Source organism: Chrysemys picta, chromosome 18 (genome assembly GCF_011386835.1).
Source record: "Chrysemys picta bellii isolate R12L10 chromosome 18, ASM1138683v2, whole genome shotgun sequence".
NCBI lineage: Eukaryota > Metazoa > Chordata > Testudines > Emydidae > Chrysemys > Chrysemys picta.
In genome coordinates, this window is record NC_088808.1 from 19,008,349 (window position 1) to 19,030,905 (window position 22,557).

Here is a 22,557-nt window from a genome sequence, read left to right on the forward strand (position 1 = left end):
AAGCAGGCACTGGTGCAGAACGTCTTCTGTCGACTTAGCGGAGCTGCGTAATTGGGTCCCCTTCCCTGCGAGGGCGTACGGTGCAGTCACTTCCACCTAGGAAGGAGGGGAGGAAGACCCATCCCCATAGGTCCTGGCCGTCTGCTTTTGCAGTGTTCTATATGAGCATTTGCCTCTAGGCAAAAAAAAAGTTGGCATCTGGCTTCAGTATGTATTCGTAATGGCTGGCTGAGGAGTTACACCCGTGGTGTAAATGGGATTAGAATCAGGCTTAATATCCGGGTGGCCTAAAGGGTCACAGACAAAACACTCTCGTTCAAAGTTGTATATTCATGGCACACTAAGGCTACAAAACAAATAGGGTTCAGCTAGCCATCACAGTCAAACCTGCTCCCCACCTCGCTGTGGTATTTGTCTCTCTACCAACATCAGATGTTGGCCGTACGTTCGCCTGCCAGCTTCTCCCATCTCATGAGCACAGCTGGCTGCTTCATTCCTTGAGACTGCTTCAGCACAGGTGCATGTATCTTGTTAGCTGTCTTCACGCCAAGCTGTGGGCTGTTCAATTCTATCTGGACAAGCCAAGAAAGGTTGCAGACGGAGCTAAGAAAAAAAGGTCTGGCCAGATAAAAGCAAGGGAAGGGGAATAGGTTTCCTTGAGTGTCTTTCCTTAGGCTTTGTGCTAGTTGATAGATTCCAACACTTAAGTTCCTTCTGAGGTTTGGGTTATTAGGGCTCTGGTTCTTCAAGTTTGTTATTTGTTTAATGCCAGAATTTGAAAAACCAGAATAAACTCGATATATGTGATGGCTGGAATCCACTTGTTTGCAGAGAGCCAGCACGAAGTCCGTGGACCACCTAAGTCTCACTTATCCCCTATTTTAAAGGCTTAAGTAGTATATGAGCTCTGTGCTGGCTCCTTTGCTCAGTAAACTAGGAGCTGAGACCAGTGCAAAACATGGCCAACTGTTCTTTCATCCAGATCCTTTCTCTTTAATTACTACTTCTTGCCTGGCTCCAGGCACCAGAACACCAGCTGGAAATGACTATACATGTGTTTACAAATGAGAACACAAGAAGAAATATATCAAGATATGAGGAACAGCCATCAGGAAGATATGGCTACATTTTTTTCACTGGCATGACGCTTCTTGGACTTGATCTCATGCATGGATACAAAGCAAAGCCTGAGCCAGACAGTTCCTTTGTTTGCACGCTTTTATAGTCAACTCCCATGAGCCTTCTCTTAGGCCTACGTTGCAGTTCTGTCCTCATGCACAGTGTTCAAAATCCCTCCTCGGATGCGCTTGATCCTCCGGTTTCCTTGCTGCAAGTTCTTGGGATCAGTCAGAAGAAACAATCTTGTGTGTCCCTCTGATGTCCCTCATGATGATGTGGCTCTTCTCCAAAGTTGGGTGACTTCCACATTCCCTTTCCAGTGAGTGCCCTGCAAACACTCTTTTCTCCATGGCTTCTTCCTGTAGCATGTGACTGAGGGGAATTTTTGAATGCAAGATGGTTGCCTGGCTATCTTCCATTGAGACAGACTCTGAGCTTGAAGGCACCAGCATAACAGAGGTTGCATTCTCAGGTTTCCTGCCAACTGGGAAATGCGGCAACCACCAGGCTGCAGATCTTCAGTATCAATTTCACAGCCTCATGATATCCACGTGCAAAATGCAGCCATGGAGAGCTCAATGGAAGGGTCTCTGCTGTGGTTTTAAGATGGATTTAAATGGATTATTGGGTATCAGAGCATGCTAGTGGTGATGATGCTAATTTGGACCCTTTTTTTGAAAATTAAGACTCTTTATCACACTGACTCTCAGGGGATCTGGCTGGTATTTCCTGGGTACTGCACTCCCCTAACCTGTCCAGTTCAGGCTCCCCCTCACTTAAACTCCTGGCGTATTATTTTTTTGATGGAACAATAATAGCATTTCGTGTAGTTGTGACATGATTGAGAATGAGAGGGCTGGCTGTGCCACATTGATCCATGCCTTGGAATGCGTAGAACGTCGATATCCAGCCACTCATCTCAACCCCAATGCATGGCCTCAGCCAGGAACTTGCCTGAGAGTTGTTAAGTTAACCCTTTAGAGACTTTGGTCACAATTCATCCCTGAGCCAGTGTGCAGAGCCCAGCATGGTGACTGAGATTGAGGGAGGGGGCACAACCCTGGGGCTGACAGGGCCTTTTGCTGCATAAGGTCACAACAGCCCTCTCACATCGAAGTGCCCCTGTCCCCTGCAGCTTGCAGCAGTCAAGGAATAATCAGAGCATTGAACTGTTTTGCCAGCCCCTTTTGGTCCCCATCCACCCCCAGCTTGCCCTGGAATCCCCCCGGGAGGGAATATCAGAGGGGGAGCCGTGTTAGTCTGGATCTGTAAAAAGCAACAAAGAGTCCTGTGGCACCTTATAGATGTATTGGAGCATAAGCTTTCGTGGGTGAAGACCCACTTCGTCAGATGCATGTGGGAGGGAAGGAATTCTGCCCCTGGGGCATTTCCCCAAGTGAGGGATCTGTGCAGCTGCAGGGCAGCCATGAATTGTGCCTTGCTTATCATCCATAGCTATTTCTTTAATCACCTCTCCGTGTACAGTGACCTCAGTCCTCTGCTCCTAAGAATTCATTTGTGTGGCAGGCCGGAAGGCGGGGTGGGTGACCCTTATTTCTGCTGTTCTTCCCTATGATTGTCGGCAGGCTCTCCAGCCTGCCTTTGAATGGCCATGCTGAGCCAGCAGGCACGACGTCCCTGACTCTCTTCACTGCACACCCAGGAGCGAAAGGCAGCCTCAGCATTCAGGAGCAGACCGCACATCCCACTTGTTTATAAATATTCTGTGCAGAACAAAATGTAACCCAACAGTATGCAATTGGGCCTAGAAAAGTGATGAATTAATAGAGCCAGGCAACTAGAAATGTATTGAATCCTCTCCACAAGTTAGACCAGATCATCTTTAATTCGTCTATTATTAGCATTATTATTCTTGTATACAACTCATGTGTGGAACTTTAGAGATGTAGCATAAGACACAGGTGAAAACGGAAAGATTGTTGAGACCGGCCAAGTACATCAAACTAATGCGCCAATGATACTCAGCTATATCAACATAAGCCAACAGTGCTGTCTAGTATATTGGTATTACTTTATTCATCATTCTGGTTTGCTCATTCAGCACTGTATTGCCTGCCTGTGACGAGGTCTGTCAGGCTTTCTCTGCCCTCTGCTGGAGGCATCTGTGGCCTGACACTCCCCGTCCAAGGAAAATCCATGCAGACTAGGTGACAAATAAGACAGTCCTTCAGAGGCCTAGAAGGACCAGGAGGGAAAATGACCAATCAACAACCAGCAGGCCAGTTAAGAAGACTTGCCTGCTTTTATTCAGACGCAGAGCAGGACAGGGGAATGGTTCCTCAGGGCTCACCCAGAACTTGGGCCCTTGTCAGGGCTTTACCCTAAGTGCCGCAACAGAGTGTTTGTATTTGAAGGGTTCTTTTCCTCTTTCTTTAAGAGTTGCTGTTTTCTTACTTGAGTGTTCAGAGACTGGCACCAAGCTTACGGCACAGACTGCCCTGCCCCAAGCTGGAGGCCAAACCTTGTAGACTAAGCGGGGTGGAGGGAGGGAGAGTGAAATGGCTGCAGTACCACACATGGCTCTGAAGGAAGCACTACAGAGCAGCTCCGCCAGTCACACTGCCCCAAACCACGGGGAGCTCCAGCTGCGGGAGGGAACCGAGGGACAACCAGTGAGGAGATCACCTTAAGAAGGCTTAAGGAAGGATTTAAGGAGAAGAGGCATTTGGGAGATGGCTCCAAGTATATCCCCATGTTCCCAAGAAACTGTGAACTGGAATGAGCTGATGGAGAAAGGGAGCTCCTTTGGACAATGTGACTTTAGCCAATGGAGCAAGGAAGGGCTCTTCCACATATCCAAGGTATAAATTAACCTGTCATCAGGAAGATCTGGTGTTCTTACCACCACGGGGACATTGCATCAGTCTGCCTTGGACTCTGCACAAGGAAGAACAGCTGTCTCTTGGCACCCACGAGGTTAGACGTGTTCAGAAGCTTTGTTCAGGCTGATAGACAGTCCTTCCCCTGATTTTATGCCCGGCATTGATCACGCCTCTCTCGGCAGATTCCTTTGTTTCTCAGAACTGTGTGTGTTTCCCGAGCGCTCAGCCCTAAGGTGCGAACAGTTTCTTTCTGTCATTGTGTCTTTACAAGTGGATGATTAAAGAACAACATGCCGAGTGAATGAATGTAGCCAAACGGCAGGGGGACGGCAGCGATTTATTGAGTGTCACAGGCCATCCGAACTGAATTCCAAAGCGTTCACGAAGAGAATACAAACACCAGCTCCGGAAAACATCCTTCCCGCTGTTTAGCAGAGAAACGTATCATGATCCCTGCCTCAGGAGAGCGCCATGGATTTCTCCAGATCGCTCTGCTCCTTGCGAGGCAAATGCACAGCCGTTTTCTTTTGTCTTTCTCCTTTGAGAACATGTTAATTAGTTGGATAACACCCTGGATGCTTCTATCCTTTTACATACTGTGCCAGGCAATAGAGAACGAAATAGAATAATAGGCCAAATCCACAGCGATCGTACTGTCCCCAAGTTCCATTGAAGTAGGTGGAGCTACACTGATTACATCAGCTGAGGATCTGGCCCTGAGTCTGTACACCCATGCACCTCTTTTAGGGTAGCGTTGAGGCCGATGCTAAAACTTCCGTTGGCTTCGCAGGCACAACATCTGGGTTTCAGACCTTTGTCACGGTTCTGAAATGTTTGTCGGAAGGTCTTGGGTGCTCTTCTCCTTCTAGGTTTCAGGTGGCACCTGCTTAAGAAGTGCTGAAATACCAGTTGAAAGGCTTTTCTCACCGGCATTTGGGCCAGCAATGGAAGTGTCGGAAATCTAATCCTTTGAGATTTCTGGACCAAATTTGGAGGCCGAAAAAATTGGGCTAAAATCCTGACCAGTGTCCGTATTGCATTAACATTTGCAAGCAGTGTGAAGCTTTGCAGCACTCCTTAGCTATTGTAAATCGATATAGCAGCATTGACTTCATTGGAGCCACCCCAGTTTACACTGACGTGCAACAGTTTTCTTTTAAAGTTACTCAAAGGCCTTTGGGAAACTGAACTGAATTTAAATTTGAGGTATTTTGAAAATAACCCCCCCCCCCCCCCCCCGACGAACATGCTTGTGTAAAAACATTTGATCAACACACTCGTTTGACAGAATACACGAAGAGCGATAAACAAACCCAGAGCTGATCAATCATACATCAGGACCGTGGGGGCGAGGTGGGGAGAAAGAGTTTATTATATAAGACAAGTTTGGCCTACATTATTTATTGTGCTTTTAATCCAACAGATGGGACTGTTTACCTATCAACTCCTCATCAGCTGAGTCAGGGACCCCTGTGTCGAAGTGGCTAAGTAAACAAAGTGGAAGTAACATCCCGAGCTAGTCTTGAAAAATGGATAGGTGGATTTGATATGCAGCCTGCCTCGAGCCGCTGAGGGGACTGCTTGTGTTTTCTGCTGATAAATCACTGCCTGTAGTGGCTGTTTACTGCAGGTTTTCAAGCTGTGTTATTATTCTGGGTCAGTTGGAGGGTGACGCGAACCCTGGATTCTTCATCTGTAATGTTCTCCAGTGCCTCTAATTATGGGGCATCACGTATCTAAATAGTCTAGCTGATGTATGTGTAGTCCAGGGGAGGGTTGGGCAGTGTTGTTTTCCCTAATTGTGGACTCACTAATCATGGGCTTGAAAATTGGACTGGCATGGTATTGGGTGCCCTTTTGAGAAAGGGAGAGAGAGCACGGGAGAGAGAGGGGAAAAAATCCAAGGAAACAAGAGTGAACAGAGTTTAAAAAAAAACCCACACAATGCAGAGAGAATGTGAAAAGGGAGGGAGGGAGAAGTGTATTCTAATACAAAAATAGATAAAGTACATAGAGCATGTAAGGAGTCAGGGTAGCCTGGTGCTTAAGGCACAGAAGTAAGATCAGGACACCTGGGTTCAGTTCCCAGTTCTGCCACAGACTCACTAGTGACCTTGGGCAAATCACTTAGGATATATTTGTCAAAGCACCTAACTGACTTCGGAGCCTCAGGGTATGTCTACACTGCGATAAACAAAACCCAGGGCACTGAGACTGAGAGCTCGTGTCAGCTGACTCCGGCACTTGGAGCTCAGGAGGTGGGGCTACAAAATAGCCGCGTGGACGTTTGGGTGTGGGCTGGAGCCTGGGCTCTGAGACTCTTCTTCCTCGAATGTCTACACTGAAGTTTTACAACCCCGCAGCCTGCGTCTCACGAACCCGAGTCCGCTAACGTAGACCTGCCACGGTCATGCCGTGGGTCTTTTATTGTCGTGTAGACATACCCGAAGTCTCGTTTTCAAAAGTGACTTAGGTCAGGTAGGAGCCTAAGTCTGATTGAAAATCAATGGGAGCGAGGTGCCTAAATACCTCTAAAAAGCTGGCCTCCCTTTGTCTTGTCTGTTTACATAATAAGCTCTTTGTAGCAGAGACCGTTTCTTATTACGTGTATCCACAGCACCTGATCTCTAGGCACTCCAGTACAATTCATCACAAGAAAGGCGACTCATTTGTGCCAGGGTGCTGGTGTCATAGTTTTGGTGTTTGCCTGGGGTGAGGGTGACTGTGTTTGCAGATCACTGATTTGAGAATTAGAATGAGCAAGACTCCAGTCTGTGTTTCTTGTATATCCATTCAAGAATTCAGATTCTTCAGCACCTCCTGGGGCGAAGAGCCTACACAGACAATATCCTCCATCACATGCAAAATCAGACAGGCGCAAAAAAAAAAAAAAGCAACTCTTTGCACATACTCAGAGAGACCGTATTTTTAAGGGCTCAGAATGGCTGGTGCAGCTCGCCTATCCTGCTCCAGAGAACTTCCCAAGGGGGATTTCTGCAGCTTTCATTTAAGAAGAGGGGAAAAATAAAATTAATATGGGACCTTATTAAGTAGCTGCAGGAAGATGGTGGATTACACCTGAAACTAGAAATGTTCCTCAATTAGGGCCCACTCCTGCCATCATTGAAATGAATGGCAAGACTCCTATTGACTTCATAGGACGGGATCAAGTCTACAACGCCCACAGCTTTGCATGCTAATGGGAAAATTGGAATTATGCATGCACCTTGAGTAGTTAGATGTCGTCCTCATTTGCATGCTGTATTGCTGGATGTCTGTGAAAATTTGGACTTTTTTGCAGGCACAGAATTGTGAGTGCAAATAATCTGGAGACTGTTTTAGGAAAGTTGGATCTATGCTGTTATTTAGAATTTCATCTGTAGAATGTTTAATGCGTAGGTTGTTCCTATAGAGTGAGATCAAGGTACTCAACTCATGTAAGTCAGTGGAGCGTTGCTGATTTACACCAGCTGATTGTTTGGCCCAAGGCAGATGGAAATATTTTGGTAGGACAAAAAAACCCCACCAAAAAACAATGAAAAGAAAGAAATGAACCAGGCGATTAAACATGTGGAAGAATAAATACATTTAGATGCATTTCTGCTTCACTGTTCTGAGTTATATTTTACACCAGGTTTTATATACGGTTTTAATAGGGCTTAATATACTCAACTAAACATTGATATCATTGATCTGGAACATTGCAAAGGCTTTTATTGTTCATTTGAAAATTGCTCATGGCCGACTTGAAACTATGGAGGGAAGGGAGCAGGGGGATGGAATTACTAAGAAATACCATATGTGTTTAAGCAACACACTACAGGCCGCTGTAAACATCTCTATGCCGCCAGCCTTACCATCGATCTGGATACCATCAAAATGTGTATATATCTGAGTGTACTTGGCTTTGCCAAGGCTAACGAGAAGCAAAGGCCCTTCCAGCTACAGCAACCTATGGGGAAGATTGAATTAAATAATATATACATACATGCTCGAGTGATTTCTCTTTATTTCTCCCCTTTGTAGGGACCTCCTGGCCGGCCAGGTCTTCCAGGAGCAGATGGGTTACCAGGACCACCAGGGACAATGCTTATGCTGCCTGTAAGTACAATTGTAACAAAAGGGCATGGTTAATATTGAAGATTGGAGATCAGGAGTCCTGCACTTTGCTACTGACACCCTATCTGTCCTTGGGAGAGTTACTTCACCTCATTGTGACTCTCTTTCCCCTTTTGTGGAATAGAGACCCAACACACAACCTGTGGAACTCCTTGCCAGGGCACGTTCTGAATGCCAAAACTATAACTGGGTTCAAAAAAGATTCAGATAAGTTCATGGAAGATAGGTCCATCAATGGCTATTAGCCAAGATGGTCAGGGATGCAACTCCATGCTATGGGAGTCCCTAAACCTCTGACTGCCAGATGCTGGGTCTGGACAACAGGGGATGGATCACTTGATAACTGCCCTGTTCTGTTCATTTCCTTAGAAGCCTCTGGCCACTGTCGGAAGACAGGATACTGGGCTAGGTGGACCATTGGTCTGACTCAATATGACCGCTCTTATGTAAATTATTACCCACCTTTTGTAAAATGCTGTGAGCTCTTCATATGGGAAAAGAAAGGGGTAAGTCGGCTAAAAATTTCTAAATTGACCCATGATTTCAAGCGCTTCAATTCTGCTGGACCCAACTTGCGACACCTAAAGTGGGCTCAATTTTCAGAACACCCGTCTGAAATTTGTGACAGTGCTGAAATTCAGGGCCATTTAAAGGGGTCTCAAATTGGACATCCAACATTGTAGGCGACGAAATGAACTAGTCACTTTTGAAGATCGTGGCACTATTCTTTCTAGATGCCAGTCGAGCAAGCATTGAGTCAGCCCTCTCGGTCCCGGGACACCAAAGGAATGATGATGAGTGTATTTTGTCTCTGCTTTGATGCGACAGAACCCAAAGGAGCCTAGCGGCTGGAAAATAAGCAGTTGGGTACTAAGAGAAGAGTCTTAAATAAAAACCACTGTGCACTTGTAGAGGTTCCAAATGGGAGGGTAATGCATGTGTAGGTTACTGGCAGGGCGCCTAGTGCTGCTAAGGCCAACTGCACAACATTGTTACAATGCCTAGCTGGCCATTACAATACCTCTTCTGGCCTATAAAGTAACCAACCCTGGGCCCGTAAATTGTGGGGTTTGGTTCAGTTGGCCAAGTTCATGTTGGAACTTGGTTTCATTGCCTCTCGCTATGCAACAGGCCGAGGTGAAACCCAGGTGAAGCAGCATTACCAACTAGGACCTACAGTCTGCAGTTTCGTTCTTGGAATGCTCTAAAGACATTGGTAATGAAGCCAGTAACAGGGTATTGCTACAAGAACGTAGGTTCAGAGATGTCAGAAGTGGGAAGAGCCGTAGTCCTCCTGAAGTTCAGGAAAATAATGGCCCAACAGAAGGCCTGTCCAATATCAACAGCTTACATTTTCGAGTGCTTTCCATGCCAAAGGATCCCAAAACACTTTATAAACTATGGGCCGAATTCTACTCCTTGAAGCATACCTCAGCACTGGACAAAATCTGGGCCACTGCCTTTCTCCCTGCCATAAAATAGATATAAAAACCATGCATCCTGCCCCCTCACTGTAGCAAAGTTTTTACTTAGTGTTTGGAAAGCGCTCTGAGATTCCTCAGAGGGAAAGCACCACGCAAAGCTGCAGAGCGCCGCGAATGCATCCAGGAATGGGCGTTTCTGCCTGCATACCGCTGCCCCAGTGCTGTCATTGCCTCATAGGCTGCTGCAGATTGGACTAATCCAAGCTCAAATTTTTACCTGTTTGGACTGTGTCCTATTTCCAAGCAAATGTCAGGTGTCCTGGCATGGGGAGCTAGTATCGCAGGAAATGCTTTTAAAACACACAAGCACAAACCTATAGGCCTTGTGCTAGAAAGGTAGGCTATGTACTCTAGTAAACTGGAAACTAAAGCCAAGTGATTCGTTCCCATCCTCATGCAATCACATCTGCAGGGTTTTCCTGGCCAAGAGCAGCTGGGAGGAGAGCATCAGGCCTATGAATGTTCTGGCTTTAAAGTTTTGAGCTGATGATGAATCCTTAAGGTTTTAAAGCATATATCATGATCTCATGCATTTTTATTCATGGATTGTTTTGAGCTTCAATGATTAACTTTGCAGGTGCTTAACTGGGAAGAACGTGGCTTGTACCATAAATAAGATGGATCACCTGTCTGGTTTTCCCATCAGAAGCGAATGTCACAGGGCTCTGAGAGAAGGTGCTAGACAAGTGTGGCAGTTAGTAAGTTCGTCAGAGACCAGTAGGGCAGTGCCTGAGCTGAGCTCGCCAATCCAGCGAGGCTGAATAGAAAGTCAGGCGAGGGAGAGAGGGAATAGACAGCAGCCCAGTCACATGCATCTTGCATCTTGCTCCTTACAGTTCCGCTTTACTGGGGGAGGAGATGGTGGCTCAAAAGGACCTCTCGTTTCAGCACAGGAATCCCAAGCTCAAGCCATACTGCAACAGGCCAGGGTAAGTGGGGCTGTCTCTTTTCTCTGGTGCCGCTGGAAGAAATGCACCCAGGTGATGTGTCTCAACGTTGGCTGTGATTTTGTACCTGGCATGGTAATGTGACCTCTATGTGATAGCCATCTTAGCATCCTTTGGCCTATCAATAACTGCTAGAAATGGGTCAAACCCAAAACTATGGTTCAAAATGCCCCCACACCTTTTGGACCAAATCCTCTGCTGATGTAAATAGGCATAGACCTGTGGGCTTCAGTGGAGTTCTGCTGTTTACAAGACTTGGTTCTTTGTGCTCAAAACCCCCAGCAAAAGTTTTGTATGTTTTTATTTTTTGAGTATATCACTCTCAATAAATAAATGAATGTCACAGATGTAAGTTGCAACAGAGGGTCCTGTGGCACCTTTGAGACTAACAGAAGTATTGGGAGCATGAGCTTTCGTGGGTAAGAACCTCACTTCTTCAGATGTAAGTTGTTTCTCAGCTCCATGAATGTCAGCCTGCAGATCACACTTTCTTTCAATGTATTCATTGGAAAGTATGTGATGAGTATCCTTGCAAATATTTTTTATATATATATTGAATCCTGTGGATTGACTGTAAAAACTTCCCTATCCGGGTTTATTATTCGAGCTGTGTTGGTTACCTCTGATTGGTCACGTGTCCCGCAATATTATAGCCGCTCCCTGATTGGATGAACATGCAGGCCCTTAAGGCCCAAATATTCACATGTTCAAATGAAAACTTTGGTTCCAGCAAATACAGTGCTGAAATTCACTTTCCACGAGCGTTTGTGTGAGAGAAAACTGTCATTTGCCTGTGTCAAGTGAAAACCCGCTAGATGCATTATGGTGCAAGGAAATCCATTTAAGAATGTGAGAGATTCTCCATAAATAGGGACTAGATTGTGACTTTAGACACAGCCATGAACAAAGGCTGGCATGTAAACTGCACCCACTCAGGAGTACTTCAAGGAGATAGTGTGCTCAGGGACACCCCTCTGAGGCACAATCCCTTCCCTGCTTCCTCCTCCTCCCAGGAGAATCATAGAATCATAGAATATCAGGGTTGGAAGGGACCTCAGGAGGTCATCTAGTCCAACCCCTGCTCAAAGCAGGACCAATTCCCAACTAAATCATCCCAGCCAGGGCTTTGTCAAGCCAGGGCTTTGTCAAGCCGGGCCTTAAAAACCTCCAAGGAAGGAGATTCCACCACCTCCCTAGGGAACCCATTCCAGTGCTTCACCACCCTCGTAGTGAAATAATGTTTCCTAATATCCAACCTAGACCTCCCCCACTCCAACTTGAAACCATTGCTCCTTGTTCTGTCATCTGCCACCACTGAGAACAGCCGAGCTCCATCCTCTTTGGAACCCCCCTTCAGGTAGTTGAAAGCAGCTATCAAATCCCCCCCTCATTCTTCTCTTCTGGAGACTAAACAATCCCAGTTCCCTCAGCCTCGCCTCATAAGTCATGTGCTCCAGACCCGTAATCATTTTTGTTGCCCTCCACTGGACTCTTTCCAATTTTTCCACATCCTTCTTGTAGGGTGGGGCCCAAAACTGGACACAGTACTCCAGATGAGGCCTCACCAATGTCGAATAAAGGGGAACGATCACGTTCCTCGATCTGCTGGCAATGCCCCTACTTATACAGCCCAAAATGCCGTTAGCCTTCTTGGCAACAAGAGCACACTGTTGACTCATGTCCAGCTTTTCGTCCACTGTGACCCCTAGGTCCTTTTCTGCAGAACTGCTACCTAGTCATTCGGTCCCTAGTCTGTAGCAGTGCATAGGATTCTTCCGTCCTAAGTGCAGGACTCTGCACTTGTCCTTGTTGAACCTCATCAGGTATTTTTTGGCCCAATCCTCTAATTTGTCTAGGTCCCTCTGTATCCGATCCCTACCCTCCAGTGTATCTACCACGCCAGTGGTAGGTAGTGGGAGGTAGTAATTTAGCTACAAGATAGGGATGAGATTCCCCAGCTCTTGTACACCTACTGCGCTAGCCCTCATCAAACTAGCGTGAGTGTAAATACAATTGTGGCCACAGCAGCACAGGAAGCCACAGTGGAGGCATGACTTAGCCTGAAACCAGTGGGTATATACTTGGCACATCTCAGCCGTGCCTCCGTTGCCGCTACCCGTGCGGCTGCAGTCACACTTCTGTTTATACTCACGCTCATTGAGCTACCGTGGGTATGTATATGACTCACGCTCCTAGCTCGTAGTGTAGACACGGCCTTAGTGCTGGCCTCGTTCCGGCTGCAAATTATCAGCACCTGCACTGGCTGGTCAGCTCCAGCCATTGAGCACCGGGTGTGGAACCCAGGTTTTCGCTCGTTTCTCACTCCTCCCTGCTCTAGGCAGGGATTAAGTGAGTGCACAGCTCTGCTTGTTTCCACACAGCTGGACCCAAGAGCCAGGTAGTTTAGGCACGGGATTAAAAAGGAGGTTCTTGGTCCCTTGTGCCTGCATGGAACCCAGATCAGAATCCAGCCCTGTGCATGAAAATTAGGTACCACCCTTGTGTTACTGCTAAGCTGTCAACGCTCCCTTTAGCTACAGGCGTGGGGCATGCTTGCTGCAGAGGCCCAAAAGAAAGATATTACATGAGTTAATGAAATCAGGTCCATAAAAATGTCCATCTAACAGGGTGGCAGATTTCCCTTTCTTCTTTTATGACTCCTAATGAAGAGACTGGTGTAGGTGGGGGGTTTGGGGCTCCCATTCAGTCTCAGATTTACAATCAGTCCCGTTTTATTTGCATGCAGGTAGAATACGGGGCTATGACTCCAGAGAAGGGCATAGTACTACAAACTGCCCTGTTTCCCCGTCCCTACAATTTCCTTTCGGAGACACGTTGAAGGATCATGTTTCTAACCAATGCCTACTTAGTGCCAGTGTTAGGGCTAGTTTAAAAACTTTTAGTTAAAACTTGTTTTGATGGGAAATGGGCTTTTTGACTAAATTAATTTTTTTTGTGGAAAGTGTCTGCTTTTCTGTGAAACTTTTGATTTTTTTTTTCTTTTTGACAAAAAAACAAAAACTGAAAAAGGACATTCCCGCCTCTCCCCGGGGAATATTTCAACCGTTCTTTGAAAAACCATAAATTCCCCAACTGATTTTTTTTTTCATTCAGTTTTTAGCCAAACTTTTTCAGTTATCAGTTGGTGAAAATAGGAGAGCGGGGGAGAGGGGGAGGAGACAAGCACACAGTTTATGGGTTTATGTTTTTTCAATGAAAAGTTTAAAATTTTCCACAAGGGGGGGAAAAAACAGCTGTACCCTGACCAGCTGAACCCTGTGTACAGACCTTGCCATTTGAACTGGGATCATTAATAAGAAAATTGAGATCAAAGTCTTCTGTGGTGAAGGCTGAAAGGGTTTTGGGGAGGCTGAGAGAGGAAAGGGAATCCTGAGGTGGTAGATTTTTCTTCTCTTGTTTTTGGTTAATTACATTATTAAAGTGATATATTCCCCTGAAATTTGATTCTTGGTAAAGAGGCCAAATGTTGTCCCAGCTGGCAGTATTTCAGAGCAGCTCGTTTTTATTGGGCAGTGGTAAAAAAATATAAGTTGTAAATAATCTAACATTTGTGTAATATTTATTTCATTACAAGTGCAGGCACGGGTAGATTTTAATTACTGGAGCACAGACATAATTAGCAGTCTTTTAAAGTATCGAATTACTGCAATGGAACAAATTGTCCAAGTGGTGTTATAAAGTGTGGACAGTCCCATTACCTGCCATGAAAATTATTGACTTGGTGCTGGCTATATGGGTTTTTAATGACTGGGTTTAAAAAAAAATTGAAGTTGAATTGCGGTTCTATTTATGGGAATATTAAATAGCAAAAAATCTGTAAATTGAACTGTCAGGATAGGCCCGTTACTCAGTGAAGGGGTAAAAATAATATCAGAAAATGTGGAAATGGCAGAGGTGCTCAATGACTTCTTTGTTTCCGTTTTCACCAAGAAGGTTGGTGGTGATTGGACGTCTAACATAGTGAATGCCAGTGAAAATGAGGTAGGATCAGAAGAGGCTAAAATAGGGAAAGAACAAGTTAAACATTACTTGGACAAATTAGATGTCTTCAAGTCACCAGGGCCTGATGAAATGCACCCTAAAATACTCAGGGAGCTGACTGAGGAGATATCTGAGCCATTAGTGATTATCTTTGAAAAGTCATGGAAGACGGGAGAGATTCCAGAGGACTAGAAAAGGGCAAATATAGTGCCAATCTATGAAAAGGGAAATATGGACAACCTGGGGAATTACAGACCAGTCAACTTAACTTCTGTACCCGGAAAGATAATGGAGCAAATAATTAAGCAATCAGTATGCAAACATCTAGAAAATAATAAGGTGATAATTAACAGTCAGCATGGATTTGTCAAAAAGAAAGCGTGTCAAACCAACCTGATAGCTTTCTTTTATAGGGTAACAAGCCTTGTGGATGGGGGGAAGTGGTAGGCGTGGTATATCTTGACTTTTAGCAAAGTTTTTGATACTGTCTCGCATGACCTTCTCATAAACAAACTAGGAAAATGCAACCTAGATGGAGCTACTATAAGGTGGGTGCAAAACTGGTTGGAAAACCGTTCCCAGAGAGTAGTTATCAGTGGTTCACAGTCATGCTGGAAGGGCATAACAAGTGGGGTCCCTCAGGGATCAGTTCTGAGTCTGGTTCTATTAAATAGCTTCATCAATGATTTAGATAATGGCATACAGAGTACACTTATAAAGTTTGCGGACGATACCAAGCTGGGAAGGGTTGCGAGTGCTTTGGAGCATAGGATTAAAATTCAAAATGATCTGCACAAACTGGAGAAATGGTCTGAAGTAAATAGGATGAAATTCAACAAGGACAAATGCAAAGTACTCCATTTAGGAAGGAACAATCAGTTGCACACATACAAAATGGGAAATGACTGCCTAGGAAGGAGTACTACGGAAAGGGATCTGGGGGTCATAGTGGATCACAAGCTAAATATAAGTCAAGTGTTGCAAAAAAAATGAACTTCCTTCTGGGATGTATTAGCAGGAGTGTTGTAAGGAAGACATAAGAAATAATTCTTCCATTCTACTCCACACTGATTAGGCCTCAACTGGGGTATTGTGTCCAGTTCTGGGTACCACATTTCAGGAAGGATGTGGACAAATTGGAGAGAGTCCAGAGAAGAGCAACAAAAATGATAAAAGGTCTAGAAAACATGACCTGTGAGGGAAGATTGAAAAAATTGGGTATGTTTAGTCTGCAGAAGAGAAGACTGAGAGGGGACATAAGAGTTTTCAAGTACATAAAAGGTTGTTACATGGAGGAGGGAGAAGAATTGGTTGTCTTAACCTCTGAGAATAGGACAAGAAGCAATGGGCTTAAATTGCAGCAAGGGCGGTTTAGGTTGAACATTAGGAAAAACTTCCTAACTGTCAGGGTGGTTAATCACTGGAATAAATTGCCCAGGGAGGTGGTGGAATCTCCATCATTGGAAATTTTTAAGAGCAGGTTAGACAAACATCTGTCAGGAACGGTCTAGATAATACTTAGTTCTGCCACAAATGCAGGGGACTGGACTAGATGACCTCTCGAGGTCCCTTCCAGTTCTATGATTCTATGATATGGATAACGAAAGTATGGGAAGAATACTCCTGTAGTCTAAAAAAAAAAAAAAAAGATTAATGGAGATATCCTATCTCCTAGAACTGGAAGGGACCTTGAAAGGTCATCGAGTCCAGCCCCCTGCCTTCACTAGCAGGACCAAGTACTGATTTTGCTCCAGATCCCTAAGTGGCCCCCTCAAGGATTGAACTCACAACCGTGGGTTTAGTAGGCCAATGCTCAAACCACTGAGCTATCCCCGGGGGGAGGGATATATAGGTTTACAGTGTCTCTTCAGCATCTTTGTAGAGAGAGAGAGCCTTATTAATCTCTCTGTTGGTTATACACCAGTGTAAGTGAGGGGAGACTCAGACCCATAGAGCCAGATCCTCAGCTGGTGTAAATCAACATAGCTCCACGGAGGTCAAACATCAGCTAAGGAACAGGCCTTTAGTGTTCATGGGTGTATGTACACCTTTATCTATCAAGACAGGTTATAGTTTCTACACAAGAGAATCTTTCCTACAGAAGGTACACTCCCTGTACTGCAGAGTAAACATACATCGTCTCCAAAAATGGTTATATGTACACATAAGCTGGAAACCTTGTACGTTCTATTCAATGGGAGCATGTAGGGAGAGATAACACTCCATATCTGTACTAGGCTGTCTGGGGCACCTTCATTCCTGGTCTAACTGCATTGAAGTCAAGGAAGTTGAATCAGGGATGAATTTGGGTCTCTTTGCATGCATTGGACACATGGTTTGTTTTATGCACACTGGGCCAAAGCCCATTGGCTTTAATGATGTTGCACCAGCATCTGCCACTAGTGATTTTGGCCCACTGTGCAAGATTTCTGGTCCCAGTGGTGTAGCGCCTTTGCTGATGACAGCACAAGGTGTGGGTCGTGCTGGCTCTGGTTGTGTCTGGCAGTAGGATGTAGAGGAAACTGGATGATTTTCTCTTTCTGTTGCAGTTGGCGTTGAGAGGACCTGCTGGCCCTATGGGTCTTACTGGAAGACCAGGCCCCGTGGTAAGTAAGTAGCCAAACACTGGGGACAAGAAGGCAAAGCTGACACCAGGGCACTGCCTTGGAATTGGATCTCTGATATTATTAGTGCCCTGATTGTCAGAGGGCCTTCATTTTGCTGACACACACATTTATGCACCTGCTTTCTGGCCTCTGCTCACTGTCCCATGCCCCTGTGTAGGGATTTGGATGCAAACCATCTTGTCACAGCTTCCCTGGGCTCCCCCACGTCCGCCAACATCCCTGTCATCTTCTGTGAATGAAACCTCGTGGCAAAGAGAGGCAGCGCACCAAACACGGCCACGCGCTCCTGGAAAAGTGCTTGTTTCAGCACCCAGGCTCTAATTGCTGGAGCAGCTGTTATTCTAATGCGTGGGTTCCCAGTCAACTCTCGTGGTCCCAGGGGTTAATGGGTCCTTCTTGACATCGTTCAAGTCTTGCCCATGGTAAAGCTTAACCTAACTGTATTGTGCATCCGTAGGGACCCCCAGGCAGCGGAGGACTAAAAGGTGAACCAGGAGACCTGGGGCCTCAGGTGCGTATGAGAAAATCACTTAATTTGCAAAAGGGGGTGGTGGTGAGATCTTGTCTAAAGCTACTAAGCCTGTAACCAGGGCTTTTGTAGTGGCCCATGTGGAGGAAGAACTCAGGCTTTCTAAAGGGTGAATAAAATTGGACAGATATGAAAATACGTTCTGCATCTAAGTGAGCATTTGAGTATCCAAATACAGAGCTCAGAGATCCTGAGACGGTGGAATATTCCACATTGCCTGCCTTCTGAAGGGCATGCCAGTACTGACGATCCAGGAAATCAAATCCTGAAAGCCCTTACTTCCTTCTTAATCTTTTCCCAGGCAAACCTACCATTCAGTACATAGAGTATTTTGCTCCCTGTTTAAGTCCTGTAAGATTCCGGGATGGGCTGACCAGGTTCAGTGGTGTGGGTGGAGAATCATGCTCTCAGCATGCCATGCTGCTCCACCCGGGTAAGAAGGGAGGAAAATAGTGCTCTTGTCTATTCTGCCTACCAGCACCTCTAAACCTGTATCAGCCTAAACCTCGTGATTTTATCTTCATCGCTAACAGTGCTTCCACTGGAATCAGTCTATCCACACAGCCTGGGCAAACACTGAATACAAGATGCAACAGGATTCTTGGAGGTCCCACCTTCATAACGCAGGCAGTAGTTCCAGTATAGAAATCCTGAAGGCCCCTAGTTAGTTCGTAGCTCCTGCTCAGGCAAAACTCCCATTCTTTACAGTGCAAAGCCCGAGTAAGGACTGAAGGATTTGCCTCCAGAACATGGAGTCAGCAACAAGTGTGAAACGGTTCATATGATTGGTGTGTCCCCAAAGGGAAATCTTAATCAGTCCTCATGACACAGTGGGAATTTCTTGTCCTCATCCCCTGCACAATGGACCTCGCCTGTATTTGATGTACAGAGGACTCCGTCCAGTGAGGTTAATGTCACATGTTCTGTGATCCCTGTGACCTTTGCTAGTGGCATTGTCTTAGCTGGTACATTACTCCTTTCCTTCTCTGGTTTCCACCCTTGTTCTTTTATCTCCACTGAGCCACCTGAGGAATGAATGGATCTGCCTTCATACATTTGCTTACTGTGGGCCAGGTTTACAAAGGGGTTTAGGCACCTAAGCATGCTGATAGGGCTTTATATACCACTTAAGTAGATAAGGTGACAAACTTCAATGGACTTTCAATGGGAGGTAGGCACCTAATTCACTTTGGCATTTTTGAAAATCCCACTGGGTACCGATCTGCATCTCTAGGCACCTAAATATCTTTGTAAATCTGCCCAGTTGAGAAGATATGGCAAGATAGGACTTAACCGTTCTTTTAGCTGCACCGGACGGGCCTGGCTAGAGTGGGCCTGTGTCTTGGTCTTGTCCTCCGGAGAACATGCATACAGTGTATCATTCATCTGCTTTGTTTTTTTTCCCCACTCTCTTCAACCTATTGCAGGGTCCACGAGGCACTCAAGGCCCCCCAGGCCCATCAGGAAAACCAGGCCGCAGGGTAGGTGCACTCAGAAACTCTCTGACATATTTGAAATTGGCTTCCTGCTGCTGCCAAGCAACTGCTGAGGGAGTGGGGGCAATGAGAGTGTCCCTGAGAAGATGATACATTGCGGGTTACTAACTGCCCTATGTCACAGACCCACCCATGGGCCAGTTTACGTGGGCTTCTGCGCATGGTCGATATCTGTAACAGGGAGGCCTCCCAGTACCTCTAAACTTATATACATATAATGGAGAGGCCTAACAGCCCTAAGGCATAAAGAGAGGGATGATGGGGTGAGGGCCATTTCCCATTCTATTCCACGCTTCCCATCTTCTCCTATACGGTTGCTCCTCAGTCGTCCAAAATATACCTGCTTGCATGCATTGGGCCTGATCCTCTCACACCGCTTTTGCTGTAACTCCATTGGAATCACCGGCTTACTCCGGATTCTCATTAGTGTGAGCGGAGGATCAGACCCACGGGATACATACAGGAGATAGCATACGTTGTACTCCTACCCTGTGCACACATCTCCGTGGGTGCACGTTAAGAGGTTGAGCTTAAACGACATGTTGCTTCTGCATGCTAGAGCATCAGCTCTGCTTGCTGGTGGGAGAATTAACAAACTATTCTGCATGACCCACTCCTGGGTTACTAATAAGTTTTTTAACTCATTACGCTCTGTGAACACCATAATTAACATATCTTGCAATGTGCTGATTGATATTTTATTCATGTCTTCTCTTTTAAATCAATGGCCATGTCCCGGCCTCCAGGGTCCCTACCATTTTATATTGTACCCTTCGTTAGAGAGCCAGGCAAAGATGGGGCTGCTGCTGCCACAAAAACAGACGGTCATTTTCTCCCCACCAGGGAAACAGTCCCATTGCCAGTGGGTTCTGACTTAAATAACACTTCATTCAGCCACAAGCCAAAGAGCAGATGTCCCTGTGGTCTTGCTCAGCTTTTGTACTTGACTTGCCTTTCCTCTCTTTCAGGGACGTGCTGGCAGCGATGGTGCCCGGGGAATGCCAGGGCAGACAGGACCAAAGGTAGCTTTACATATTTATATACTCTTTGCATTCACTTCTGCTCTCGCAAACACAAACCAAATGGACCCTAGACAGAAGGAATTCGGTCCACTAGGAAGGGAAAGGTCCGGCAGTGTCTGTATAATCATGGGCTAGAAACATTAGAAGTGGAAATGAGTCACCAGGGTCAGACAAAAATAATGAGAGATTTTTGGTACAAGGTTTGTTAAACCAAAAAATTCCTTTGAGTAAGAAATATGCTCCCTTTGTGTGTGTGGTTGAAGAGCAAAGACTTTGGAATCCCAATTATGAAAAACATACAATGAGCCATTGAAAACGTCATGAAATCGAACTACAGAAAAACACCCATTAACCGGGTAAGGAACTTACAAAGTGTGTGGTGGAATTTTAATGTCATATTTGAGATGAAATCCCTTACTTCCCTGTCATCTTGTGCTATTATCAAGCAAGAAAGGAGCTGTTCCACCAAACTGAATGCAGAGAAGGTTTGCCCAAGGAATCGTATATTAGAAGTGTTAAGTAGTTCATTATGTAGATACTTAAAACTGGAATAGATGGGAGTTTCTTGATACAGAGGAACGAGTCTGCAAACCATTTATCCAGTAAGTTAACGAGTGTTGACTGCACTCAGAGGAGTGAATGCCAGGGAGACGTGAAAAACAGAATAATGAATAGTAGCCGAGATGGTGACTAATTCTATTATGGGCGGACTTCAAGGGGCACTCTAGAACTTGACCGAAAAAAAAGCCATCTTGTTACGGCTCATGTATCTTGTGTAGGCAACTTTGATTGCTTGCCGGGTGGATTTATCCTTTAAAGTGCTCTGGCGTTACAGACTACTCCTACGTATAAAGTAGCAGGATGGAGAACAGGAGGAGAGGTGTGCAACAATAATTCCATTATAAGTTAAATTAGCATGAGCGTGTGTTTAGTGGCTGGCAGAGCAGAACGGGAGACAGGATTTCTGGATTCCCAACTTTGTTAGTTTACTATGTGGCCGGGGACAAGTAACTTCAGCACTTACACGGGGATAACGAAACCTATTTTATGGGTGAGGTGTGCCAAGTCCAGCATTGTAGATGGAAGCACCCAAAATCAGTACCCCCTTTTTGTTTTCCTCTCAAATTCTGATCCTGGCGTGATTTGCCCAAGGATGCCCAGGCGGTTTATTGTTGCTCTTTAAGCGTAAGGCCCTCCTTCCTCCCCGCTTGTATTTATCTAGCAGGTTGTGGGCAAGAAGGTGGGTTGCAAGGGGTCAGCTGCTGAGTGCATGGTGCACTATAGAGTACATTACGGTTACAGATGACTAAGCCATAGAGTGTGATGCCCACTAGTGATTTTCCTTGGTGAGGTGACTGGTTACTTATACACTCTGCTTTGCAGACCACAGGGGCTAGGTCCAGCATAGCCAAGTCTCTGCTGAACTGATCCATGGGAACGTCTCTGTTTTAGCTCAGAGGTGCAATTCCCAACTTTAGTCCTACACACGACTTCTTCTATGAATTAAAATATCAATAGATAAGTGCTGCTGTGAGAGATCCTCCAACAGGCTCTGTTTGCACAGGATAAATCCCACCAGCTTCATGTGATGGACCTCTGCAGGCAGAGGCTGCCCAGGGTGCTGAATAATAGATGGACAGGAGTTTTATGATGTGCATTTTCTTTCCTCTTGGTTCTCAAGTAAGACCAGAAACCTCAGTCACTTTATTGAAAGGAACATCCACTTAAACTCCAAAGTGAAGTCATCAGATTTAAGATCTGTCTATTTTCCTTCTTAGGCCATAAACTTTCTTGTCTTTGATCCTAATTTTATTAACTCCATTTCCTGTTTCCTGAATTTGAAGAGGTGCTGATGGACATGGGAAAGTTGGTACACCACTACCCCGATATAACGCGACCCGATATAACATGAATTTGGATATAACGCGGTAAAGCAGCGCTCCAGAGAGGAGCGGGAGGCTGTGCGCTCCGGTGGATCAAAGCAAGTTTGCTATAACACGGTTTCACCTATAACGCAGTAAGATATTTTGGCTCCCGAGGACAGCATTATATCAGGGTAGAGGTGTATTTAGGTTGCTACCAGGGGGCTATGATTAATAAAGGCATGAAATTTAGACAGTGAAAATGTAGACTGAATATCTCAAAAACTTTCCAAAAAGGGGATGGGTTTGGCAGTAGAATACTGTCCCAGGGAAATTGGTGGAAGCCACATTGCCTGAGAAACAAAGATAAGCTGAAAAAATCATTACATGGACAATGGCAGTAGTCGGCGAGATGGGTAAGATGACATCATGGAATGTTCTCATCTCTAATTCTGACGTCCTTGGAGCTGTGATAAGAAGCTGAAACACTGTCCAATGTCTGTGGAT

At 45.5% G+C, this 22,557-nt stretch overlaps 1 protein-coding gene across 2 annotated transcripts in view; it reads left to right on the plus strand.

Moving 5' to 3' along the window:
- Nucleotides 1–22,557, plus strand: part of COL5A1 (collagen type V alpha 1 chain) — a 247,587-nt gene that overhangs the window by 135,241 nt on the left and 89,789 nt on the right. For both annotated transcript variants that reach the window (XM_024106028.3, XM_008169084.4), the window contains exons 12-17: nucleotides 7,989–8,063; nucleotides 10,402–10,494; nucleotides 17,064–17,120; nucleotides 17,599–17,652; nucleotides 19,098–19,151; nucleotides 20,135–20,188. In XM_024106028.3, coding sequence (XP_023961796.2) covers nucleotides 7,989–8,063; nucleotides 10,402–10,494; nucleotides 17,064–17,120; nucleotides 17,599–17,652; nucleotides 19,098–19,151; nucleotides 20,135–20,188 — 387 coding nt within the window. The remainder of the gene's footprint in view (nucleotides 1–7,988; nucleotides 8,064–10,401; nucleotides 10,495–17,063; nucleotides 17,121–17,598; nucleotides 17,653–19,097; nucleotides 19,152–20,134; nucleotides 20,189–22,557) is intronic.